Raw genomic sequence first — 15,480 nt, forward strand, 5'->3', positions numbered from 1 at the left:
GCCAGCTCCTCATAGCCCTCAACTCCCCGATATTTCAAAAATCTATCTACCTCCTCTTTAAATACTTTTAGTGATTTAGCCTCCACAACTCTCTCGGGTGGAGAATTCCAGTCATTCATTACCCTCTGAGAGAAGAAATTCCTTCGCATCTCAGTTTTAAATGAGTGTCCCCTTATTCTGTAACTATGTCCCCTAGTTCGAGATTCCCCCACTAGTGGAAACATCTTTTCAACATCTACTGTGTCAAGCCCCCTCAGAATTTTGTACGTTTCGATAAGATCACCTCTCATTCTTCTAAACTGTAATGAATAAAGGCCCAAACTGTTTAGCTGTTCTTGATAAGTCAACCCCTTCATCCCAGGAATCAGCCTAATGAATCTCTTTTGAACTGCCTCCAATGCCAGTATATCCTTTCTTAAATACGGGGACCAAAACTGTACACAGTACTCCAGGTGTGGCCTCACCAATACCCTGTACAGTTGTAACAAGACTTCCCTATTTTTAAACTCCAACCTCCTAGCAATAAAGGCCAAAATTCCATTTGCCTTGTTAATTACTTGCTGCACCTGCATGCTAACGTTTTGTGTTTCATGCACAAGAACACCCAGATCCCTCTGTGCAGCACTTTTTTGGAGTCTCTCTCCATTTAAATAATAGTCTGCCTTTTGATTCTTCCTACCAAAGTGCATGACCTCACACTTTCCTACATTAAACTCCATCTGCCAAGTTTTTGCCCACTCACTCAAGCTATCTATATCCCCTTGCAGATTCCTTATGTCCTCATCACAACATGCCCTCCCACCTATTTTTGTATCGTCAGCAAATTTGGATATATTACACTCTGCCCCCTCCTCCAAGTCAATAATATAGATAGTAAATAATTCAGACCGCAGGACTGATCCTTGTGGCATTCCACTAGTTACGTCTTTCCAACCTGAAAAAGACCCATTAATCCCGACTCTCTGTCTTCTGTGAGTTAACCAATCCTCAATCCATGCTAATACATTACCCCCAATACCGTGAGCTCCTATCTTACGCAATAATCTCTTATGTGGCACCTTATCGAATGCCTTCTGGAAATCCAGTACACTACATCTACCGGTTCCCCTTTATCAACTCTGCTTGTTATATCCTCAAAGAACTCTCGCAAATTTGTCAAACATGATTTTCCTTTCACAAAACCATGTTGACTCTGTTTGATTGCGTTTAGCTTTTCTGAATGTCCTGCTATTTCTTCCTTAATAATGGACTCCAGCATTTTCCCAATGACCGATGTTAGGCTGACTGGCCTATAGTTTCCTGCTTTTTGTCTCCCTCTCTGCTGGGACCCTCCCGGAATCCAGTGAGTTCTGGAATATTTTGACCAATGCCTCCACTATCTCTGCAGCCACTTCCTTTAAAACCCTTGGATGCTGCCTTTAGTCCCATTAGTTTGTCAAATACTTTGTCCCACATGAAAGAGACTGTTACAAAATCTTGCAAAATATTGTTTTAAATTTTCTGCCATTTCCCCTGTTTCCCGTTATCAATTCTGCAGTCGCATCCTCCAAGGGTCCCACGCTCACATTAGCTACTCTCTTTTTATATACCTGTAGAAGCTCTAGCTGTTGGTTTTTATATTTCTTGCTAATTTACTTTCATAATCAATGTTCTCCCTCTTTATTAGCTTTTTAGTCATCCGCTGCTCGTTTCTAAAAAAAAAAAAAATTCCCAATCCTCAAGCCTACCACTAGTTTTCGCCGCTTTGTATGCCTTAATTTTTGATTGGATACTCTCCTTGACCGCCTTTGTTAACAACAGGTGTTCATCCTTCTCGTCAAGTCCTTCTTTTTGACCAGGATTAATTTTTGCTGAGCATTATGAAACATCTGCTTAAATGTCTGCCACTGCTGATCCACTGACCTTCCCCTTAGTCTATTTTCCCAGGCCACTTTAGACAACTCTTTGTTCATACCTCTGTAATTGCTTTTGTTTAAGTTGAAGCCACTGGTTTGAGATCTGACTTGCTCGCCCTCAAACTGAATTTGAAATTCTACCATGTTGTGATCGCTACCCCTAGAGGTTCCTTAACTACAATATCTCTTCTTTATCTGACCTCATTACACATTACTAGATCTAAAATAGCCTGTTCCCGGGTAGGTTCGGCAACGTATTGCTCTTAGTAACAATCCCTGATGCGCTCCACAAATTCGTCTTCCGTGTTACCTCTGCCAATCTGATTTGTCCAGTCAATATCTCCCCGCAACCGAGCTTTCTTACACAACTTGCTGTTTCTCCTCTTGTTCTGCTGCTACCCTCCCACCCCCTCTCCCCAGGAAGCAGTTCTTCAGTTTAATTTAGCTCTGTTCTTGATGTTCATTGTGAATGGAAAAGAACCTTTGTGAGTCAAGGTGTTAATAGGAAAAGGATATCAGATTCATTTGTTAATAAACATTGGACAATGTGTTATTCTTTAGCTCTAGCCTTATGGTTTTTTTAGATTAGATTAGATTAGAGATACAGCACTGAAACAGGCCCTTCGGCCCACCGAGTCTGTGCCGAACATCAACCACCCATTTATACTAATCCTACACTAATCCCATATTCCTACCAAACATCCCCACCTGTCCCTATATTTCCCTACCGCCTACCTATACTAGTGACAATTTTATAATGGCCAATTTACCTATCAACCTGCAAGTCTTTTGGCTTGTGGGAGGAAACCGGAGCACCCGGAGAAAACCCACGCAGCCACAGGGAGAACTTGCAAACTCCACACAGGCAGTACCCGGAATCGAACCCGGGTCCCTGGAGCTGTGAGGCGGCGGTGCTAACCACTGCGCCACTGTGCCGCCCTTCTTACTGCAAAGTCGGGTGAAGGCTTATTTTAATTTTTCTGGCCAAGTCTTGGGTCAATAAACAATGGACTGCCTTGACTCTATTGGTAAGGCAGCTTTTGTAATTTTCTGGTCTAAGCTTGTCTCTAAATTTTGCTATTTAGAATTGATACATTTCATCTGTTTATGAGCATTGAAAATGCAGAAAAGCTAATTTGGGTGTTATCTTCCTTATGCTTTCAATGTGGCCCAACCTCCTTCAATGAAAGTTTCTCCCATTTCTCAATGACTCATTTGAGTTTGAGCTTATTGTGTTTTGTGTGTTCCTCTGTGGTACTGACTCCTTCACAAATATTAAATAAGTTCCTACATGTAACAGGCTTCAAGGAGGCCACATGTCTCTTTTTTGAGATGCCAAATGTTTAAAAGGACTTCAGAGTACCTCCAGTTTTATACTTTTCTACATTTGTACATAAGTTGAACTAAAAGAGAGACATCAAACCTGTCATGTATAATTGTACATTTTAGAATTTACCTGTCTTTAAAAATTGGAAACAAAAATTACTGTAATCAAAATGCACCAGGCTGAAGTAATCGAAGAATTTGTAAGTTGCAAATCATGGAAGGTGACAGAACAGATTGAGAAAGCAGTAAATAAGGATACCGGATCCTGGGATTTATAAATAGAGGCATAAGAGTACAAAAGCAAGGAAGTTATGGGTGAACCTTTATAAAACACTGGTGCTGCCGCAACTGGAGTATTGGGTCCAATTCCTGGCACCACACTTCAGGAAGAATATAAAAGCACTGGAGAGGATGCAAAAAAGATTTACAAGATTAGTTGCGGAGATGAGGGACTTTAGATATGAGAATAGACTGGAGAAGCTGGGGTTGTTCTCCTTCGAGAAGGGAAGATTTAGAGGAGATTTGATAGAGGTGTTCAAAATCATGAGGGGTCTGGACAGAGTAGATAGGGAGAAACTGTTTCTCATTGGTGCAAGTGTCAAGAACCAGAGTACACTAAATTAAAGTGATTGGCAAAAGAACCAACAGTGACATGAGGAAAAGCTTTGTTCACAGCGAGTGGTTAGGATTGGGAAAACACTGCCTGACAGTGTGGTGGTGCCAGATTCAATTGTGACTTTCAAAAGGGAATTGTATAATTATCTGGAGGGAAATGATTGCAGGGCTACAGGAAAAAGGCAAGGGAGTGGGACTAACTGAGTTACTCTCGAGAAAGCTGGCACAGACACGATGGGCTAAATGGCCGCCGCCTTTGTTGTAATCATTTTATGATTTAGTGGTCGTTTGTTTGGAAGAACTGCCAGCCTTTCTTGTTTTAAACCTTTAATTTCCAAGAATGGTGATTCTTGCTCAATATCAATTGGTATATTTGAATTTTGAAGTTCAATGTGTCCTACTTGTCTCTGTAGGTAGCGGTAACCTGCCTCAGGTACAGGTCAGTCCACAGCGGATAGAGGTCCCAGAGGGCGATACTGTTAGGTTGTACTGTCGAGCAGGAGGGCAGCCTTCACCGATGCTCTCTTGGAAGAAGCATGGAGGAGAACTACCACTGCAGGTACCACTGACCTTATTCACTTACAAGGTGCACTCAAAATCCTGGAGAATGCTATTGAGTTAGTCAGATGACCGTGTCTTAATTTTGATGTGAAATGAGGGCAACTCCAATCATCTCTGGATACAGTGCGATTTTAATTTTGCCACTTGTGATATAAATAGGTTGTTCTGCTGTGCCTGATGGAACCATTCTTTTTGTCTTCCCATGGATCCCACCAGCTTTACTGGTACGTTGCCACCATTGACCAACGGTTGTTGGCATTATACCAGGGCGACGTAACTGTTTTATCCAATGATTTATAGATCAGTTGCAAAGAGCACCGAAGAATAGATCAAATAAAAAATGAATTCCTCCACCAAAGGTTGTGGAACCAAATAAGAGTGAGAGTGTGAGTATAATGTATAAATGCTATGTAAATGTAATTACCGAAATAAGAAAATTCAAACTTTTGACAATTACTTCTTAGGGTTTTATGACTTTCCACGCTGGAGAAGGGTTATATTCCAGTTTGTGAGTGAATTGCGTTTTTGATAGATTTTATTTTGAGACACAATTTGCCCAACACTCTCCACAGAATCTCCACCATGATGACCCAAAATTCCTGCTGCTCAGACCGTTTAAACCCCCGAACCATACCAACAGCAGTAATACCAGTTCAGTGCCAGTCTGAAAATTAAATCTTTGCTTACTAAGATATGAAGATTCCCTGTCCCAATTTTGCTTATGAAATTGGGTGTAGAATTTTCCAACAAAGCAGAAACCCCAATTTTCAGGAACAGATGTGCTGGTAGCAGCAGTGAGGGCCAGAAAACATCCAGTGGGGAAAGAAGTCCCAAACAGCTGGAACTTTCACTGCCACTGGTAGAGTGATGGGAATGACAAAATATTGTTTATATCTGAAGCAATCAGTTCACAAATGCACATCAGACACTACCTGCTCAGCCTGAACCTTCTCATCAATGATGATTCTGTGCAGATTTGAAATCTTTTTTTGAATAAATTTAAATTCCACACAAAGAAAGTTGGAGAACAATTATTTATTTATTTAGAGATACAGCACTGAAACAGGCCCTTCGGCCCACCGAGTCTGTGCCGACCAACAACCACCCATTTATACTAATCCTACATTAATCCCATATTCCCTACCACATCCCCACCATTCTCCTACCACCTACCTACACTAAGGGCAATTTACAATGGCCAATTTACCCATCAACCTGCAAGTCTTTTGGCTTGTGGGAGGAAACCGGAGCACCCGGCGGAAACCCACGCGGTCACAGGGAGAACTTGCAAACTCCACACAGGCAGTACCCAGAACCGAACCCGGATCGCTGGAGCTGTGAGGCTGTGGTGCTAACCACTGTGCCGCCCAATTATGCCAACTACTGATTGGATCAAATCAGCTCCTCCTAATTGGCTGAACCGGCTCATTGTGGCACTGGTTAATTAAAGTCTCTTTTTAAAAAAATTCTAATTAATTCTCAGGGTCACCACTGTCAAGGCTGGCATTTATTGCCACATCTATTGCCTTGAGAGGTGCTAATACAACTGAGTGGCTTGCTGGACTATTTCAAAGTTAAAAGTCAACTACATTGGTGTGGGGCTTGATCGGCTAAGAAATGGAGACCTAGGCACAAACCTGAGCCCAAGGATCCACAGCTTCTTCATAACTAATACTATTGGGTTAGTTGTGTGGAAGCTGCACTTTGTGCGATTTTTGTTTTATATATTGTTACGACCGCGGTGGGAGCAATGCACTGTTAATTCAGTCCCGTCACTCCACAGGTCACAGCATATTATTAAGCTTTCACAACCAATCAGAAAACAGCCAAATTAAACACTCTAGTAACCCCAGAATGAAACCGACCAAACCAGGTATCTTTAGACAACAACAAATCAACTATTTATCAAAAACTAAATCTTAAACACTATTAAGATAAACCTAGGTCTAAAGAGCTTATAACTTCTTATTTTAATCTAACTCCCGCATTCACGCACATACATTCAAAAATAACAGTAGTCCGGTTTTAAAAGTGGAGTTTTAAAAAAAATTAGCTGTCTCTTTAGAATAAATAAAATAAGCAAGTTTTTGTAGGTTACATTCCTGATAGATGACGTCTTCCAATGTGGAAATGGTCAAAGGTCACTCGAAGTCTTCATCCGGATTTGATAAAAATAGTCCTTCAGTAAATAGGCATTCAACTCTTCAGCTGTAGCAAGCATTAAACAGTCCTTTGAATGATGAGCACAGCAGTACAAATAATTTCTTGAGAAAGAAAAACTTTTCTTCTTTACTGAGGAAATTAGCTTGGTTTGTAGCACCCTGTAGAATGTTTTGCGGAGAGAGAATAAAACACCTCTTTTCCTTCAGCACGCCTCGCTGGAAAGTCTGTCAGAGCAAAACTGGTTCAGACCGGTCCCTGTCAGCTCTACACACAAAGTGAAAATGTTACATCATGTGACCTCTCTCTCCTTTTTGTTGCCCAAGGCAACACTGTGTCTCAGGAATTCCAGAATGTTCTCTCCCTTAAAGATGCACTGTTTTTAACAAAGTCTTAAAGGCACACACACTGTTTTTAATCCGAGGAGAAAAATAATTACAGGTCCATGACGATATATATTCTCCAAATACAGAGAGGCAACTTCGATATTGCTGTGATTATAATTTCTCTAACAGCAGTAGGAAGTTGGAGTATGTAAGACATACTCTGGATTTCACAATAATTTAACATTTCTCTGAAAATTTAGTGCTGTATGTTAATCCTTTGATATAGCTGGGTCAGAACTTAGGAAGATGCAGAATAAAAAAATTACATTCTCTGATGAAAATGTTTTCATTAGTAAACATTTCACTCATTACCACCTTTGGGAAGGTAATACTCATTCATCCCAATCTACCCAAGAACAGGCAGTAGAAATGGAGAGATTCTGAGATCAGACAGTCTGCCCAGCGCGCACATCTGAGGAAATCACAGGTGCACAGCCCATGATTTGCTGTCAATAAGGCAACAAATGGGAAAACAACGGTGGTACACCTTCACTTTCACAAATGCCTTCACTAGGAGCACTGGGTCATAGAATAAACCCCAGAGTGTTTTGCTGCTTCTCCCCATGCTTGAAAAGCTGCAGGAACCACACAAGACATAGACTGTTCAACACCATAAGAATGGCCCACTCTCAACTTAGGAAGACGACTGTTGCTTGCTTATCATTCTCTCTCCCACATTTTCTTCCTCTTTCCCATCCTGTCCTGCCTGGTACCATGGACACTGACTCCCTGGAACTTTCCTATGTGGCCACTGATCATGTATCAGTGAGCTATCTGGCTAAATGAGGCATCCCTGATGAGCCAAGCCAATCCTATTATCATCAAACGACCATAGGCACACTTTCCAGCAGGAGTGATAGGGTAACAGTCAGTTAAGGGAGCTTTCTCTAACTTTACGCTCCCAGCCCAGTCTTAACCTGATAGTGCTGGAAGCTAGTTGTACCCTCCTTCCATCCTGCCCAATGCCAAGTGTCTCAGATTGGGCAATTCAACGCAAGTTAGGCACTTGATCTGGGATCTTCCTTTACAGTAGTAAACTACTTGGTATATTTACCAACCCCAAGCAACATTCATAATTGTACAGATAGTTTTATAATCAATTCCGCCAAGGTAACTGCGTGTTTCTCATTTCTGACCATGATGTTTGAGTCAGTGCTAGAGCTGCCTCTGAATTACACTCCCACATGCCAGCTTTGTCTTGTGAACTGCTGAATAAAGTCAAGGTTTGGAGAGATGATTAGGGGTTCTGTGCTGAGGGTCCATCCATGACTCTGGGTTAGATAGAAAATAGGGAAGCAGTGTGACTTTGACAAATCTAAAGAAGGAAGTGGGAGGTGTTACTGAGGGAACTTTAGAAGATAAACTTTCAGACAAAATCAACCTTCCATTGTTAAATGGGTCTCTTAGCAACACTGCAATAATACAAGTCTTCCATCAGTGATGTACTGCGTGTGTCTGATCTTGCTTTGCTGTTTGCACTCTTCTCTTCTCCCTGTCCAGGCTATGTCCTTATTTGGTTTCTTTCCGATGGGAATTGGCAACAATGCTCATGTTTTCCAGAGACGTATCCAAGAGCTGCAGGTAGCTGCCTGTGTCTGGGCACTGGAGCTTGCTGAGCAACTACTGACCCGCTGGCTTTCAGGCCATTCCATTACAAGCAGGGCAGTGGCTGGTGTGAGACAGGTGTCTAGGGCAGTCGTAGGTTTGCAGCAGATGTCCAGGACAGCAGACCTCTGTACTTGGAAACTCAGGCTCAGACTTGGTTGTTTCACTGCATTAATACTACAAAACATTCATACGCTCTGAAAGTACTGACTCTTTCCCATTCCAGAACATCTCTGTTTTTTCCTTCAATTTTACCTTTGCCAAATTAAAAATAATTCTCATTCCTAACTGATCAACTGCTTGTTTCTGTGCACATTCCGGTCCCACACTGGCTTGTCCCTCTGTGGGTTGGTTTCCAACTTGTATGAAATCATTTTGAAGGAGCCAGAATATAAAACTGCAGCCAAGTCCTCAACGCCAGTAATACCAACAACAACTTGCATTTAGAAAGCACCTTAAAGTAGTAAAAGGTTCCACCGCACTTCACAGGAGTGTCATCAGACAAAATTTGGCTTCAAGCCACATATTGGGACAGGTGACCAAAAGCTTGATCAAAGAGATCACTCTTAAGGTTAGTCTTATGGAGAGAGAGCCAGAGAGCTTAGGGAGAGAATGCCAGACCTCAGGACGTAGGCAGCTGAAAGCACGGCCACCAGCGGTGCAGTAATTAAAATCAAGGATGCACAAGAGGCCAGAATTAGAGGAGCGCAGATATCTTGGAGGGTTGTGGGGCTGGAAGAGATTACAGAGATAGGCAGGGGCAAGGCCATGGAGGTGTGCAGCAGGTGTGAAAGTAAGGATGAGAAATTTAAAATCGGGGTGTTGCCAGACTGAGAGCCAATGGCATAACATCAGCAATGAGGTGATGTCTGCTAGAACGGGTTGATTTAAACTGTGTGAACCTGCACAGATATCACCCTGAACAGTGTAAGCAACAGCATTGTAGGTCTTGCAAATCTGAGGATGCATTTACATCGCAAACATTGATATGAAGGAGTTACCTCAGAGGAGGGAGTCTTGCTTCACTTCACTCTCAGATCAAGCCAGTCTTGATTCCAGGGTGCACCAACACTAATGAAGTAGTGTAAATGCACCTTTCATACCACAGTATGACTCACGATTCTTTAAGTCGAGCATCACTTCCTTTAGAATAAACTTTAAACCTCGTTCCCATTCTGAATTTGTCATTATACCAAACTTCAGATCATTCGACATGACAAATCATTCAAATTGACTTTTCATCCTGGTGAAAATAGTTAGGCAACTAAACTTTTTTAACAGATAGTTTCATGGAATCTTACAGCACCGAAGGAGGCCATTCAGCCCATGGTGCTTATGCCAACTCTTTGAAGGAGCTATCCAATTAGTCCCACTCCCTTGCTCCTTCTTTGTAAAATTTTTCCTTTTCAAATATTTATCCAATTCCCTTTTGAAAGTTACCGTTAAATCTGCTTCCCCCACCCTATCAGGCAGTGCATTCCAGATCATCATCATCTGCTGTAAAACAAAACAATTCTCCTCCTCTCCCCTCTGCTCTTTTGCCAAACACCTGAAATCTGTGTCCCCTGGTTACTGACCCTTCTGCCTATGGAAACAGTTTCTCCTTATTTATTCTTTCCAAATCCTTCATAATTTTGAGCACCTCTATTAAATCTCCCCTTAAGAACAATCCCAGCTTCTCCAGTCTCTCCACGTAACTGAAGTCCTGCAGCTCTGGTACCACTCTAGTAAATCAGCTCTGCACCCTCTCCAAGGCCTACATCCCCACAAATACAGAAGCCCCATACACAAATGGTAGACGTCGGATTCATAACCTGAATCAGCAGGATGAATTGCAATCTCCATCTAAATATATAAAACTGTGATTCTTTTTAAAAGTGAGTAACGTTTGAATTTGTTGCATACTTAAACCAAAGTGTGGCTTCAAATAAGTCAGACTTGAGCCTGATTTCAGTCAACATTTATTCAACCATGGAGTCTCGCCCATCTGAGATACCAAGTGGAATGGCCTGAAAGCAATTTGTTTTGCAATGTAATATTCCTAATACTTGTGGGGCCCTGTGTGTGTGCACTGTAAGAATGAGCCTTGGAGTTGTGATTGAGGACATGCCATGACAAATCTATTGGTTTGATGCAGTGTCACCTCTCTGTGGAACATTCACGAGAGAGATGAATTCATTGATATCAGTTTGGTGAGAACTGCACTCCCATGACTTTTAACCACACTCTGTATGCAAAGGAAAATGATGTTATAAAGACCTCATTGAAGTGCTGTGTTTGTCACTTGAGCTCTCAGGTACTAAATAATGTGCATGTATGTGTGTGTGTTAAATGACTTTCAATAGTTTTATGGAGGTTTTTCTGTTTAATTATAGCATCATTGTGGATTCAGGCAAGTGCCTGTTTCAGCATTACCTCTTCAATTTCATAAAAATTTGTTATAAAATCTTGGCCAAATTTGATGACTCCTAATCTCTGTAGAGCTGTTTGGAAGTTGTCTTTTAGCAACATAATGTTTTAGTGTCTTTAAAGTAATTTGTCTCTTCCTGATTGGTCATCGCTTAACCAATCACATTCCACCAAAAGCAGACATCGCGATTACCTCAATGCGACCTGACTAAACCTCAGGCCTGATCTCCCACTCCTACCTCCAGAGTGTCCTTTCACTCGCGCCTGATCTCCCATTCCTACCTCCAGAGTGTCCTTTCACTCGGGCCTGATCTCCCACTCCTACCTCCAGAGTATCCTTTCACTCGCGCCTGATCTCCCACTCCTACCTCCAGAGTATCCTTTCACTCGCGCCTGATCTCCCACTCCTACCTCCAGAGTGTCCTTTCACTCGCGCCTGATCTCCCATTCCTACCTCCAGAGTGTCCTTTCACTCGGGCCTGATCTCCCACTCCTACCTCCAGAGTGTCCTTTCACTCGCGCCTGGTCTCCCACTCCTACCTCCAGAGTGTCCTTTCACTCGTGCCTGATCTCCCACTCCTACCTCCAGAGTGTCCTTTCACTCGTGCCTGATCTCCCACTCCTACCTCCAGAGTGTCCTTTCACTCGCGCCTGATCTCCCACTCCTACCTCCAGAGTGTACTTTCACTCGGGCCTGATCTCCCACTCCTACCTCCAGAGTGTCCTTTCACTCGTGCCTGATCTCCCACTCCTACCTCCAGAGTGTCCTTTCACTCGCGCCTGATCTCCCACTCCTACCTCCAGAGTGTCCTTTCACTCGCGCCTGATCTCCCACTCCTATCTCCAGAGTGTCCTTTCACTTGCGCCTGATCTCCCACTCCTACCTCCAGAGTGTCCTTTCACTCGCGCCTGATCTCCCACTCCTACCTCCAGAGTGTCCTTTCACTCAGGCCTGATCTCCCACTCCTATCTCCAGAGTGTCCTTTCACTTGCGCCTGATCTCCCACTCCTACCTCCAGAGTGTCCTTTCATTCGCGCCTGATCTCCCACTCCTACCTCCAGAGTGTCCTTTCACTCGAGTTCAGCAGATCCCGACTGGAGAGGAAGGAGCACCTGCGATCCTCTGCTACTTTATACCTGACTAGCACATCAGCTGTTTCTGACGAATAGGTTTACAGAGGTAAATGCTTTTCATGAACAACAGCGACCTCACTCGCTCAGAACAAATTGGGAATACAGGAACAGGGGTAGGCCATTCAGCCCCTCAGGACGCCCAGCAGAGAAACAGTTTCTCTTATCTACTCTATCGAATCTTTTTAACATTTTAAACACCTCGATCAAATCTCGCCTCAAACTTCTATACTCATGGGAAGCAAAGTTTATGCAACCTGTCCTCATAATTTAACCCTTTAATCCCGGGTATCATTCTGGTGAATCTGCACTGCACCCTTTCCATAGCCAATATATCCTTCCAGAGGGGTGGTGCCCAGCACTGAGTGAAACACTCTAGACGCAGTCTGTCCATCACACTATGTGGCTGAAGCATAACTTCCCCCCCCCCCCCCCCCCCACTTTTATGTTCCAACCCCTTGAGATAAAGGCCAACATTCCATTAGCCTTTTTGATTTTTTTTACCTTACTACTAGACTAGGTTTTTTTATTCTTTCATGGGATGTGGGCATTGCTGGTGTTGCCCATCCCTAATTACCCTTTACAACTGAGTAGCTTGCTAGGCCATTTCGGAGGGCAGTTAAGAGTCAACCACATTGCTGTGGGTCTGGAGTCACATGTAGGCCAGACCAGGTAAGGACAGTAGATTTCCTTCCCTAAAGGACATTAGTGAACCAGATAGGTTTTTGCGACAATCGATAATTGTAATGGTGCCATGAAGTGAGACTAGCGTTGAATTCCAGATTTTTTTTTTATTTATTCATTTATTTTTATTTTATGATTTTAAATTCCAGTGGTGGGATTTGAACCCAGGGCATTAGCCTGGGCCTCTGGATTACTAATTCAGTGACATTACCACTACGCCACTGCCTCCCCCCCGCTATGTTTTCTGTATTTGGCCTTCCAAATGTCGATGCTCCCCTCCTGTTCGTAGTCTCAAAGGAAGAGTTTCCCTCTGGGCTTGACAGGCGGCTGTTACAAAACAATTTCAGTCAGTAAACACGTGGAAACCACTTTTTATCTTGAAATGGTGAGGCTAATGTTTGGAACTTTCTAAGGTGAATGTTCAAAATGCACTGATGGGACAGAAGTGAAACACAGTGGTAAAGAATTTAACAGAAGTACAGCACTTAAAAAGGAGCTTTTCCCCACAACATAAAACTGGCCCAATTTTACTTTTCTACGCAACGCTTCTCAACTCAGCAGCACCAGAAGCTGCAAGAATAGGTCCTTCACCCTGTCTGTGTTGTGGGGTCTTGCTGTGCACAAATTGACCGCCGTGTTTGTCTGCAAAGCAACAGTATCACAAAAAAATGAATTCATTCAATGTGATGTACTTTAAGACATTCTGAGGCCAGGCGAAGGTGCATTTATAATGTAACTTCTATCTTTCCACCTCTGAGATTGATTGTGGTGGAACTTTGTGTTATTCCTATGGTAGCTCCAGCAGATCATCACAGTTGTCCCCGTTTTACAAATAATCCGTTACCTTGGTGGCCAAAAAACTCAGCATTCTTTGACAATAAGACCACCTCAACTATTGATGCCCCTGTGGTAAGATCTTAAAGTTGCCCTTCTCACAATCGTGTGGTTTAGACAGTTTATAACCTTGATGTCCCACTCGCCCCTGAGCTGAACTGTAAACCCCACATTCTATCTGTCGCCAAGACTACTTATTTCCAGCTCAGCAATGTTTCTCACATCCGCCCCTACTTCAGAAATTCCGCTGCAGAACCCCTCATGCAAGCCTTTGTCATCTCCAAGTATAAGTACTCTAATGCCTTCCATCCCTCACCCTCCATTAACTCATCTAGCCACATCTAATCCCTCTGAAAGTCCCACTTGCCCCTCACCCTTTTTTCCTGCACTGGCTTCCCATCAATGCATTGAATTCGAAATCCCTATTGTCATCTGTTAATCACTCCCTATCTCTGCAAACGGCTGCAACCCTTCCTGATTCTTCTCTTCCTCTGACTCCACCAGTCCTTCTTTTTGTCCCACTGTTGGTGACAGATCCTTCAGCTGCCTGGGTCCTGCTCCCTCTGGAACTCCCCACTTGTAGATTAGGGATTGAGCTGAGGATTGAGTCTGTATGACCCCGCCGTAAAGCGCTTTGACATAACCTGAGGTCATGAAAAGTCCAACATAAATTCTTTCTTGAACTTACGAGTCCTTTCTTTCCAGATGGTTGGGAATAATCCAGCTGCATCTGCATTGCACGGCAGAGGGAACAGCGCTGGAATAAAAATAAACTTATAAAAATAGGAGAAGTGGCTGGAACATTTTAAGATGTTGACTGTTTGTGTCAAGCCCAGGATTATCTGATGCAAAGCAACTTCCAAACTGCTGTTTTGTAAATCCTTGACTTGGTGTTTCAGCCCTTGGCAATTGCATCCCCTGGTGGCTGGTGAAATAGTGCAGTTTAAATGCATTTCTGCATTAATAATGTGAAATAACCCATTAACGTTTGAGTGCTAACTGTTGTTTGCAGCTTTTGAAACATTTTGCTCTGTTTTCTTTTATCAAAGTATGTGACACTTACAAACAGGTTTGCCAAAGGACTGCCTGTTACTGAACAAATTTGCTCGACTGCAGCAGTTCGCTGCATCTTCTTTGCAGTTACCAATAAGTGAAAAATGATGGGATAGGAGAGTTCTGATTGTTCTTGGGATCTTCATATATCAGATTGCATCAAATCCCGGTCAATTTGCAATAAAATTGTTCACATGATCTTGGTTGAAATCTCAAGGAAGGTAGCAGATGGAAGTGAGGTGTCCTCAACAACAACTTATATTTATATAGCACCTTTAACATAATAAAATGTTCCAAGGCACATCACAGGAACGTAATCTGATGAATCTAGACAGTGAGCCACAGAAGGAGACATTAAGATAGATAATCAAAAGCTTGTGCTTGCAGTACAATATGTGTTTGCTATGATGCTGACTATCTCATGCAGATTTGCCATTACTGGGAGAACAAATTGTAAATGAACATGGTAAGTTCTCGCATTCGAAGATTGTACTGACCCCAATCAGATCCAGTACTGTTGAAAGCATCACAACAGAGTTTGCCTGTTGCCATTGTGGGTACTGTACGTGTGCACCATTGCTATTCTTAAAGGCTCAAATCTACTGCAATCTGTTATCAGAAGTGTGAGGTGACACTCCCTCTGTATCTTGTGGCTGTTCCTCTCCCAGTGAGCTGTCCTACAAAATGATGAGGTGTAAGCTTGCGGCTACAACTCGCCATCTCCTGAGCTGCTCATCTTCGTTGGGCTGTTAAGGTTTGGGTGGGAGAGAAGCAGATGCTTCCCCGCAGGGTGTTAGAAGCCACAGAGGGAAATGCACCAC

At 42.9% G+C, this 15,480-nt stretch overlaps 1 protein-coding gene across 6 annotated transcripts in view; it reads left to right on the top strand.

Annotated features, from left to right (window-relative positions):
* Nucleotides 1-15,480, top strand: part of hspg2 (heparan sulfate proteoglycan 2) — a 528,081-nt gene that overhangs the window by 385,670 nt on the left and 126,931 nt on the right. For all 6 annotated transcript variants that reach the window (XM_068017554.1, XM_068017556.1, XM_068017557.1 and 3 more), the window contains one exon: nucleotides 4,250-4,395. In XM_068017554.1, coding sequence (XP_067873655.1) covers nucleotides 4,250-4,395 — 146 coding nt within the window. The remainder of the gene's footprint in view (nucleotides 1-4,249; nucleotides 4,396-15,480) is intronic.

This window comes from Heterodontus francisci, chromosome 37 (assembly GCF_036365525.1).
Source record: "Heterodontus francisci isolate sHetFra1 chromosome 37, sHetFra1.hap1, whole genome shotgun sequence".
Classification (NCBI taxonomy): Eukaryota; Metazoa; Chordata; class Chondrichthyes; order Heterodontiformes; family Heterodontidae; genus Heterodontus; species Heterodontus francisci.